This window comes from Bufo gargarizans, chromosome 3 (assembly GCF_014858855.1).
Source record: "Bufo gargarizans isolate SCDJY-AF-19 chromosome 3, ASM1485885v1, whole genome shotgun sequence".
Taxonomy (NCBI): Eukaryota; Metazoa; Chordata; class Amphibia; order Anura; family Bufonidae; genus Bufo; species Bufo gargarizans.
Window position 1 is genome coordinate 389,835,581 of NC_058082.1, and position 12,576 is coordinate 389,848,156.

General features: G+C 44.9%; 1 protein-coding gene across 3 annotated transcripts in view; it reads right to left on the bottom strand.

Annotated features, from left to right (window-relative positions):
• SARS1 (seryl-tRNA synthetase 1) overlaps positions 1 to 12,576 on the bottom strand; it is a 178,614-nt gene that overhangs the window by 50,678 nt on the left and 115,360 nt on the right. For all 3 annotated transcript variants that reach the window (XM_044288249.1, XM_044288248.1, XM_044288250.1), the window contains one exon: positions 7,500 to 7,629. In XM_044288249.1, coding sequence (XP_044144184.1) covers positions 7,500 to 7,629 — 130 coding nt within the window. The remainder of the gene's footprint in view (positions 1 to 7,499; positions 7,630 to 12,576) is intronic.

The window sequence follows — 12,576 nt, forward strand, 5'->3', positions numbered from 1 at the left end:
TAATAGAGTTCTATGGGCACAAATATGTTCTGTTATGCAAGATGAAAAAAAAAGTTGACAGAATTGCAGAATTTCTTTACCCTGCTTACCAAAAAGCAAAATATATAGTAATCGTAAAGTTGTATGTTCCCCAAAATAGAACCAATCCCACAAAAAAATAAGTCTTCCCATAGCTCCATTGAGAGAAAAATAAACGTTTGGTTGTCAAAAATGGTTGTACTGGTGCCCAGAGGCTGTTAAATACCAACATGGTGCCCATAAACCAATCCATCAAAATCTACACTGCAAAAGCCAAAAGGTGGTCTTTTCCTTCTGAACACTGCAGTATACCCAAACAGCACTTTATGCCCATATTGATGGCATTTCAATACCCAGTACAACCCAGGTAACAGGTTAAAAGGCATTGTGTGTGTCAGATGGCAGAAGCTGGGGACTTCCATATCTTTAGAAAACTTTTAATTTTCACTTTGCATCATCTGTTGTGAATTCATTTTTTCAAAACCCCTTTGAGGGTCAAAATGCTCATTACACCCCTCGGTACATACTGTGCAGAGTGTGGTTTCTAAAATGGGGACTTTTTTTATTTGATTTAAAGGGGTTGTTCATCGGAACATCTCATACTCTGATGCGCTCTATTGTCTGAACCCGGACATCCCCTTTAACCTCAGAGCCTCTTTAGCCCTGTATAAACCATCAAACTAGCCCTGCGGTGTTCCCATACAGCAGTTTATGTCCACATATGGGGTGGTGCCATATTCTGGAGAAAATGGGTAACAAATTATGTGCTTTTTCTATGTTACCCCTTTTTGGGGGGCTAAAGCAACATTTTATAGGAAGAAATTAAATTTTTTATTTCCGCAGCCAAGTGTTTCTGTGGGGAAAAAGTGCTCAGTACATCCCTTGCTAAATTTCTTGAGGGGTGTAGTTGCCTAAAATTCTAAGCCCTCTATCGTCCTAAAAAAAAACAAAACAAAAAAAAAAAAAAACATATATACAGTACAGACCAAAAGTTTAGACACACCTTCTCATTCAAAGAGTTTTCTTTATTTTCATGACTATGAAAATTGTAGATTTACACTGAAGGCATCAAAACTATGAATTAACACGTGGAATTATATACCATTATAGGTTCTTCAAAGTAGCCACCTTTTGCTTTGATTACTGCTTTGCATACTTTTTGCATTCTCTTGATGAGCTTCAAGAGGGAGTCACCTGAAATGGTCTTCCAACAGTCTTGAAGGAGTTCCCAGAGATGCTTAGCACTTGTTGGCCCTTTTGCCTTCACTCTGCGGTCCAGCTCACCCCAAACCATCTCGATTGGGTTCAGGTCTGGTGACTGTGGAGGCCAGGTCATCTGGCGCAGCACCCCATCACTCTCCTTCATGGTCAAATAGCCCCAACGCAACTGATGGTCCCAATCTCATTTATAAGGCAAGAAATCCCACTTATTAAACCTGACAGGGCACACCTATGAAGTTAAAACCATTTCAGGTGACTACCTCTCGAAGCTCATCAAGAGAATGCCAAGAGTGTGCAAAGCAGTAATCAAAGCAAAAAGGTGGCTACTTTGAAGAACCTAGAATATGACATATTTTCAGTTGTTTCACACTTTTTTGTTATGTATATAATTCCGCATGTGTCAATTCATAGTTTTGATGCCTTCAGTGTGAATCTACAATTTTCATAGTCATGAAAAATAAAAAAACCTCTTTGAATGAGAAGGTGTATCCAAACTTTTTATCTGTACTGTATATAAAACATTTTTTTTTATGAATTACTACTAAAAGTTTTAAAAGTAGACAAATTCAAATTGAGAATTGAGTTTTTTTAAATATATTTTGAATTGTTTTTTATAAAAAGGAAAAAAATATTGACCCACGTTTACCTCTAACATTGCATACAAAGTTTAAAGAGAAAACAATCTAAGATTCGGTTAGATAAGTAAAACCATTCCAAAGTTATTACCGCATAAAGTGATACATCAGATTTGCTAAAATAGGATGGGTGAAAAGGTGAAAACTGGCCTAGGGTAGAAGGGGGTCAAAGATGCTAGGGAGGCTTTGTCTCTGTCCCTGCCTGCCATTGGCTGCTCCTCCACCTCCGACACCGGATGTTTTCGTCTGTGTGCAGGGAGAAGCAGCAGCACCTGGAGCGGGGTAAGTATATTACCAGTGAGGGGCCCAGCAAAGTGTGTGTGTGTGTGTGGGGGGGGGGGGGGGGGGGGTTTGAGAAACTGGATAACCCCTTTAAGAGCACAAGCTCTTCTTCATTTATATATGGTATACAGGTCCTTCTAAAAAAATTAGCATATTGTGATAAAGTTCATTATTTTCTGTAATGTACTGATAGACTTTCATATATTTTAGATTCATTACACACCAACTGAAGTAGTTCAAGCCTTTTATTGTTTTAATATTGATGATTTTGGCATACAGCTCATGAAAACCCAAAATTCCTATCTAAAAAAATTAGCATATCATGAAAAGGTTCTCTAAACTAGCTATTAACCTAATCATCTGAATAAACTAATTAACTCTAAACACCTGCAAAAGATTCCTGAGGCTTTTAAAAACTCCCAGCCTGGTTCATTACTCAAAACCGCAATCATGGTAAGACTGCCGAGCGGACTGCTGTCCAGAAGGCCATCATTGACACCCTCAAGCAAGAGGGTAAGACACAGAGAGAAATATGCTGTTCCCAGAGTGCTGTATCAAGGCACCTCAGTGGGAAGTCTGTGGGAAGGAAAAAGTGTGGCAGAAAACGCTGCACAACGAGAAGAGGTGACCGGACCCTGAGGAAGATTGTGGAGAAGGACCGATTCCAGACCTTGGGGGACCTGCGGAAGCAGTGGACTGAGTCTGGAGTAGAAACATCCAGAGCCACCGTGTACAGGCGTGTGCAGGAAATGGGCTACAGGTGCCGCATTCCCCAGGTCAAGCCACTTTTGAACCAGAAACAGCGGCAGAAGCGCCTGACCTGGGCTACAGAGAAGCAGCACTGAAATGTTGCTCAGTGGTCCAAAGTACTTTTTTCGGATGAAAGCAAATTTTGCATGTCATTCCGAAATCAAGGTGCCAGAGTCTGGAGGAAGACTGGGGAGAGGGAAATGCCAAAATGCCTGAAGTCCAGTGTCAAGTACCCACAGTCAGTGATGGTCTGGGGTGCCATGTCAGCTGCTGGTGTTGGGTCCACTGTGTTTTATCAAGGGCAGGGTCAATGCAGCTAGCTATCAGGAGATTTTGGAGCACTTCATGCTTCCATCTGCTGAAAAGCTTTATGGAGGTGAAGATTTCATTTTTCAGCACGACCTGGCACCTGCTCACAGTGCCAAAACCACTGGTAAATGGTTTACTGACCATGGTATTACTGTGCTCAATTGGCCTGCCAACTCTCATGACCTGAACCCCATAGAGAATCTGTGGGATATTGGGAAGAGAAAGTTGAGAGACGCAAGACCCAACACTCTGGATGAGCTTAAGGCCGCTATCGAAGCATCCTGGGCCTCCATAACACCTCAGCAGTGCCACAGGCTGATTGCCTCCATGCCACGCCGCATTGAAGCAGTCATTTCTGCAAAAGGATTCCCGACCAAGTATTGAGTGCATAACTGAACATAATTATTTGAAGGTTGACTTTTTTTGTATTAAAAACACTTTTCTTTTATTGGTCGGATGAAATATGCTAATTTTTTTAGATAGGAATTTGGGGTTTTCATGAGCTGTATGCCAAAATCATCAATATTAAAACAAAAAAAGGCTTGAACTACTTCAGTTGTGTGTAATGAATCTAAAATTAATGAAAGTCTAATGTTTATCAGTACATTACAGAAAATAATGAACTTTATCACAGTATGCTAATTTTTTTTAGAAGGACTTGTATGAGAGAGCTTAGTAGTAAAAAAGCACCATGTCCATTTTGAGGACAAATGTGGCGATTTATGCCGCTTGTGCTGACCACTCGAGAAGCTCTAGGGTAAAATAATAAATGGAATCCCCCCAAGAAGTGACCCTAGTGTGGAGACTACGTCCATCAAGGCATTTATGAAGAGGTGGAGTGAACATTTTAACGCCACAGGTACTTTGCAGAAATGAATGCTCAGCGGACTGTGCAAAGTGAAAATTAAACGTTTTCCAAATATATGAAATTTTAGTTTCCAATATGCGGTGCCCAATTGGTGCCATCTGAGACTTACACCACACACCTTCAATGATTAGGCGGGGTTTACTGTGTACGAAATGCCATAAATGTAGACAACCTGTTGTAGGGCACACCGCAGGCAGGGTTCAAAAGGGAAGGAGCACCATTTGGCTTTTGGAGGAATTGTTTTCAGGTGCTACATTTGTAGAGACCCTGAGGTACTTATACATTAGAAACCCTCAATAAGTGACCCATTTTGGAAATTATGCCCAATAAGATCTTTAACAAGTAGTGGAGTGAGCATTTTGGCCCTACAGGTGTTTTGCAGAAATTAATAAGAAGGGAACTGTGCAAAACAACAATTTCAAGTTTCAGTGCCCACTATGCTGTGCTCCGCTTGTGCCATCTGACTCACACCACAACCTTTAAATTGTTAGGCAGATCTTCCTGGGTACGGGAATGTAACAAAATGATAGCAAAGCCAGGTGCACTCTGCGGTCTTACTAAACCCTCAAACTGATTTTAAAATTGAGAGATTAACCAACATGTCCTACGGTTTAGGACATGTCTGAGCCCGGACACCACGCCAATGTTTCTCAAGTAGCCCGGGACCTAACACTCTCCTACCTGAGCCGTACGGGCAATACCAGGAGCCAGTGGGCAAATTACAGGAGCATTAGGCCTAATGCTCCTGTAATTTGTCTGATGCCATAGTTGCCTGACATCTGGTGGCATCAGAAGTAGAACTTGCTAAGAGGTCATTTGCATACCTTCTTCCCAAAATTCCAGAGGAGCATTGCCTGGCCTATAAGTCTCCTCACACAACTTAAAGGGGTTTTCTAGGATTTTAATATTGATGACCTATCCTCAGGACACCTGGCACCCCTGCCGATCAGCTGGTTGAAGATAAAGCCTCCTCCTTACTATTCAAGTGTATAGGAACGAGCCGTCCCACTGAAGTAAATGGAACTACATGTAATTACACATGCTCACCTCTGTGCTGTCGACGGCAACCAGGTAAACAATGAAAGAAGGCTGCGATTGCAGGGAGTGCAGCCTTTTCTTTAACCAGCTGATCAGCGGGGGTGCCGGGTGTCGGACCCCAAATGATCTGATATTAGGTCATCAATATTACAATCCTGGAAAACCCATTTAAAGGGAACCTGTCACCTCCTAAAAAAATCCCAAGCTGGCAGAAGTACCTTAGAGTAGCCAGCAGCATGTTTTTAACGATCCTTTTCTTTCTGCAGGTAGTTAAACAGAAGCTGTAAAAACCCATCTTTAATCACCTGCTCGACACGCTTTTCTAGTCAGGCTTGAAGTCACGGAGGCAGCGGCCTCCTTGCTTCAAGTCACGGTAACCAGGGTGCCTGCCCCTCTGCTGTGATTGACAGCGCTTATGCCGGCTGTCAGTCACAGCAATGGGGCAGGGAAGGGGGCGTGGTTCCCGTGACTTGAAGCAAGGAGGCTGCTGCCTCCGTGACTTCAAGCCCGACTAGAGAAGCGTCCCGGGCAGGGGATTAAAGATCATTTTTACAGCTTCTGCTTAACTACCTGCAGGAAGAAAAGGATCGTTACAAACATGCTGCTAGCAGCTTGGGATGTTTTAGGAGGTGACAGGTTCCATTTAAGGTGCTCTGCAGGGTACAGAAGGAAAAGACCAACTTTGGGCTTTAGCAGCGGAGATTTTGATAGGATTGGTTTATGGGCACCATATTGCTTTTGTCATTTTCTGAGAACCATACATTTTTTAACTTTCTTCCACACTGGCCACCAATGAAATTAATACAATAGAGGAAGGGAGGGGGGGCCGCACTGGCCACCAAAAAAAATTAAAACTGGGGAGGGAGGGGGGTCTGCCCTGTGCTGCCTGGCAACCCGTGATCTCTTACAGGGGGCTATGATACACACAATTAACCCCTCAGATCAGGTGCTGCCAGGCTGCCATGTACACAGTTCGTAGTATATTCTAACTTGAAGCGTCCCCATCACTATGGGAACGCCTCTGTGTTAGTATATACTGTTGGAACTGAGTTTTCACAAAGTGAAAACTCAGCTCTGAAAAAGCTTTTATGCAGACGGATCTTCAGATCCATCTGTATGAAAGTAGCCTAAGCACACGGATCACGGACGCGGATGTCAATCTTGTGTGCATCCGTGTTTTTTCACGGACCCATTGACTTGAATGGGTCCGTGAACCGTTGTCCGTCCAAAAAATAGGACAGGTCCTATTTTTTTTGACAGACAGGAAACACGGATGCGGATGAACAACGGTGCATTTTCCGAGTTTTCAGCGGACCTATTGAAAGTCAATGGGTCCGCAGAAAATCACAGAAAACGGCACAACGGACACGGATGCACACAACGGTCGTGTGCATGAGGCCTAACACTGACATTTCGCCTATGAGATCCTGCCTGTCGCAAGCCCTCTGTATCTGGCAGACCTGCAGGCCTCCTTTTGCCATATCAACCGTCGGCATCCCACAATAGTATTATGGAGAGCCGATGGAGTAAGAGAGGGAGTCCTCTCCCACCGTAAACCTCTATGCTGCGATGGTCAGAATTGACTGCACATCTAAGGATTTAAACTGCTGCCATCAGCGATATCTCCAATGCCAGCAGTTACAGCAGGGACCTGGGTGTCACTCTACACATGTACGGCGCATGTTGGGAAGGAGTTAATGTAAACCTGCTAACCCAAAGCAAAGGGTGAACTATCTTGGTTGTGTGATAATTGTCCAAGCACCACTAATAGTCTGTACTTTGCCAATCTCGGCTCAATAATTCTCCAGGTGTTTCTTTTTTTAATTTCTGGTAATGTATTGCTATGAATTTAGAACCGGTCGGGGGGTGTGGAGGAGGGGTGTGGGAGGGTATGGGAAGAATTATGTCTTGGCCACTTCACTATGAGATAACTACACCAGAAGTGAGAGAAAGGGATGGGACCAGGGAAGCCACAGCAACTTCTCCATTTATTCTTCACCTGCATGTACCAGCCACCTAAAAAGGTATGTTCTCCTCCACATGGGTGAGGTTCCCAGAGGTGGCACCCACATCTACCAGATATTGATGGTATAGTCTATGGAGATGGGAATACCACTTTGCTTAGAAACATAGTCAAAAAGGTTAATTCACCTCTGGAGAAGGTTGACCAGAATTATGGCCACAGGAGAAACAGCAGGGGGCACTGCCAGAGAAGAAAATGCAATGTACATAAAAACCCAACAATATTTTTATTGCATGTGTATTAAAATGCCCTATTCATTACATAGTAATGCTTTCTGTGGAAAAACAAAAACAAAGCAAAAATATTTGAAATATGCACTTTAACAACTATAAAATATGCAGTTTGGTGGGCATACCTGATACAATGTTGACAATGCGGTATGGGATCCCCATTGCTTGGTAAAACTCTTCTGCAGTCTTAATCATCTCTTCAAACATTTCCCAAGATTTATTATCATGAGGAGATGCATAAACAAACTGCTCAATCTGAGGCAAAGATAACAAATGAATAAAGACAGAACTGAGAAGTAAAAACTGATTGACACATGACAATACTCAAGATTAAAGTGCCCCTGTAGACATACTGTGCCAGGCAAACGCTAGTATGTACAATTTCAAACCACACAAAGCTTAGCAAGTTTTATGAATAGGCCCTATTAAATAGACAAGGGCCAGTACTAGGGCTGGGTGATTATAACCAAAATTGTGATTAATTTTACATTTTACCTTGGTTATGATTAATAAACGATTATTTTTTTTCCCTTCATAGTTCACTCACAGTTGGGTCGTATATACAATTGATCAACTATTAAATCTGAGGGAATGTTGACAGAGAGGGTGGGGGGTAGGGGAAGGGAACCCAGCGCTGCTCAATACCACAGCTCGATAAGCAGACTCTGCTGTGGCACTGCTGGAGAGCAGATCATAGCTTACAATACATATATTTCATGAGAGCTGCAGAGCCTACACAGTCACAGAGTATATGCATGCAGACTGCAGCACAGCCTTTATGTGCTGTATGTACTAGAGTTACAGCCTACATGTACACACAGTCACTAAGGATATGCATGAAGACAGCAGCGCAGCCTTTACGTACTGTATGTACTAGAAGTAGAGCCTACATGTACACACAGTCACTGAGGATATGCATGCAGATTGCAGCACAGCCTTTATGTACTATATGTACTAGAGGTAAAGACTACATGTACACACAGTCACTGAGTATATGCATGCAGAGTGCAGTGCAGCCTTTATGTACTGTATGTACTAGAGGTAGAGCTTACATGTACACACAGTCACTGAGGATATGCATGCAGATTGCAGCACAGCCTTTACGTACTGTATGTACTAGAAGTAGAGCCTACATGTACACACAGTCACTGAGGATATGCATGCAGATTGCAGCACAGCCTTTATGTACTATATGTACTAGAGGTAAAGACTACATGTACACACAGTCACTGAGTATATGCATGCAGAGTGCAGTGCAGCCTTTATGTACTGTATGTACTAGAGGTAGAGCTTACATGTACACACAGTCACTGAGGATATGCATGCAGACAGCAGAACAGCCTTTATGTACATGTACTGTATGTACTGGAGGTAGAGCCTACATGTACACTAAGTTACTGAGGATATGCAGACGGCAGCACAGCCTTTATGTACTGTATGTACTAGAAGTAGAACCTACGTGTACACAGTCGCTGAGTATATGCATGCAGACTGCAGCTAAGCCATTATGTGCTAGAGGTAGAGCCTACATGTACACACAGTCACAGAGTATATGCATGCAGACTGCAGTGCATGTACTAGAGGTAGAGCCTACATCAGTGGCGTTGCGAGGGGGGTGCGGGGGGTGCGGGCCGCACCGGGTGACACCAGTCTGATGGGGTGTCACCCGGGGCCGCCGGAGTTCTCCTTGACTGATCTGAGCCGTTTTGAAACGGCTCAGCTCAGTCACAGACAATGCAGAGCCGCTGGCAGCAGAGAGCCTGAGGGAGGGACGGGGAGGAGCGTAATATGAGCTTAGAGTGGAAGCTGCTTCTGCCAGCCCCGCCCCTCCCCGCCCACCAACCAATCACCGACCAGAGCTGAGGGGGCAAGGCAAGCACACTGGCAGCTCTCTGAATCCAGTCGTCTGAGTCGCACAAGTGCAGGGAGTCAGAATAGAAAGGAATCGAATGAGTCACAAGTTAAAAGAATCTAAAGATCCGACTTAGTTTGTGACTCATTCGATTCATTGAGTTAAAAGAGCCGTGAGTCAGAGGGTAGAGCAGGTTACATTACACTGAGGCTGAGGCTGCTTTTGTTGAGGCAGTGATAAGATTAACCCTAACCCTGGGTTCACACCTGAAAACCAACGCTTAAGACATGAAAACCAATGCTTCCTATGGGAAGGGTTCACACCTGGGCGTTTTACAGCGCGTACGAACGCGCTGTAAAACGCCCGACGCTCAAACAAGTACTTGAGCTTCTTTGGGGCGTTTTGACGCGCGTTTGTGGCCATAGGACACTGCAGTCAATGACACAAACGCGCGTCAAACGCGCGTTTACTATTACAAAAAACGCTTGAGGAACGCTTAGGTGTGAACCCAGGGTAAGTTCACACCTGAGCGTTTTACAGCGCGTTCCTACGCGCTGTAAAACGCTCAACAAGGAGAAACCAATGCTTCCCTATGGGAATGGTTCTCACCTGGGCGTTTTACAGCATGTACGATCGCGCTGTAAAACGTCCGACGATCAAACAAGTTCTTGAGCTTTTTTGGGGCGTTTTGTCGCGCGTTCCCGTACATAGAGATATTCGGGAACGCGCGACAATGTGTGTTCGCTTGTCTCTGTATGCGCGATTGTAAACGCCCGTACAATCGCGCATACAGAGCGCTCGTTTCAGAACGCTCAGGTCTGAACCCAGGGTCAGGGATAGGAGCAGAGAGATAAGGCTAGTTTCACACTAGCGTTCGGCTGTCCGCTCGTGAGTTCCGTTTGAAGGGGCTCACGAGCGGACCCGAACGCTTCCGTCCAGCCCTGATGCAGTCTGAATGGATGCGGATCCGCTCAGACTGCATCAGTCTGGCGGCGTTCAGCCTCCGCTCCGCTCAGCAGGCGGACACCTGAACGCTGCTTGCAGCGTTCGGGTGTCCGCCTGGCCGTGCGGAGGCGTGCAGATCCGTCCAGACTTACAATGTAAGTCAATGGGGACAGATCAGTTTGAAGATGACACCATATGGCTCAATCTTCAAGCGGATCCGTCCCCCATTGTCATTCAATGTAAAAGTCTGGACGGATCCGCTCAGGCTAATTTCACACTTAGCTTTTTTTTGCCAATATAATGCAGACGGATCTGTTCTGAACGGAGCCTCCGTCTGCATTAATATGATCGGATCCGTTCAGAACGGATCCGATCAAACGCTAGTGTGAAAGTAGCCAAAGAGAAGTGACAGATGACACAGAGTTTAGATTCCAGGTTGAATTAACCCTTTAGGATCAAATTGGCTGTCAAAAGAGATGTCACCGTTCATGTGGGAGACGGAGTGTGTTATATCTTGATCTTACTCTATATTGAGCCTGTGAGCCATGGCTACTGCTCGTCCCCCTACAGAATCATGGTTTCTGGGCAGCAGATGACTGTGAAGACCACGCGATCTGTTGCTCAGAAGCCATGAGATTGTAAGGCTACTTTCACACTAGCGGCATGACGGATCCGACAGGCTGTTCACCCTGTCGGATCCGTCCTGCCGTTATTTCGCCAGACCACCGTTCCGTCCCCATTGACTATAATGGGGACGGGGGTGGAGCTCCGGCGCAGCACGGCAGTGCATGGCGAAAGGCCGCCGGACTAAAAGTCCTGAATGTCCAACTTTTTAGTCCGGCGGCCTCTCACCGCAAACTGCCGTGCTGGAGCTCCACCCCGTCCCCATTATAGTCAATGGGATCCGGGGACGGAGCGGTGGCAGGACAGATCCGACAGGGTGACAATCTCTCTTCAGGTTTATTAGAAAATCGTGCACAAATTGCACACTAGTTATTTTCCTGAGTGATGACTGTGGGGACTATTTTATTATCAGCCAGTGACTGTGTTACTGTAATACTGTTATCAATTCAGCACATAGCTTTCCCTGTGCATTCACATTTCACTTCACTTGGTTCATTGTACTACTGTCAGTGTCAGACTGCTGTCACTGTGGGTAACAATGCACAACAGACAACATTGCACACCACAGTGACAGCTTCTGACTCCTGAGTCCTCCTGTCCGGCGTCAGCCTCAGCTTCCCTTCACTATCCCTATATAAATCACTCTTCCTGATCCTGACTCATTACTAATTAGAGAGCTGAAGATCCGACTGCACTGAGTCAGCAGCAAGTGAATCGAATGTATAGCATCTGCGCATGCGCACCGGCACCTAGAGTCTTCGGTTCACTTGCGAGTCAACTCAGCTCAGCAGTCAGTGACTCAGCAAGTGAACCGAAGATCCGATTCATGAATTGCCAATCTGTCTGCCCCCCCCCCGTCCCCCGAGTTACCGCTTGGGTCGGTCGGCAGGCTCAGTGAAGGGATGTCAGCGGCGCGGCGGCGGCAGGGCGGAGCTTGATGGACGTCCCCTACGTGACTCGTCCCAGGGGGGGGGGGTGACACCATTTTCTACCGCACCGGGTGACACCAGCCCTAGCAACGCCACTGGCCTACATGTACACAGTCACTGAGTATATGCATGTAGACTGCAGCACAGCCTTTATGTACTGTATCTACTAGAAGTAGAGCCTACATGTACACACACCGAGTATATGCATGCAGACTGCCGTGCAGCTTTTATGTACTGTATGTACGAGAGGTAGAGCCTACAAGTTTTTAGCCATAATATATTTACATATATTATTATATATTTAGAATATATGTAAACACATTTTTTTTCTTTTTATTGGTATTATCTTTAACATAGCTAAGACTGAGCCGTCTTGAACACCACTAAAAGTCAACGGAGAACGGATCTGTTTTCTATTGTGCCAGATTGTGTCAGAGAAAACGGATCCGTCCCCATTGACTTGCATTGTGTGCCAGAACAGATTTGTTTGGCTCAGTTTCATCAGACGGACACCAAAACGCAGCGTTTTGGTGTCAGTATCCAAATCGGAATGCAGACTGAACTGATTCTAACTGATGCATTCTGAGCGGATCCTTTTCCATTCAGAATGCATTAGAGTGCAAACTGATCAGTTTTGGACCGCTTGTGAGAGCCCTGAATGGATCTCACAAACAGAAAGCCAAAACGCCAGTGTGAAAGTAGACTAAACAAAATATAAAATAAATAAATTGAATCTCTATTTCTGAAAAGTTTCTGCCAGGATTGGATCTCCCAACCTTGTACATTAGAGGCAAGGATGTTAACCACTACACTATAGAGCTACATGATAACCTGCACAAAAAATTTAAATAA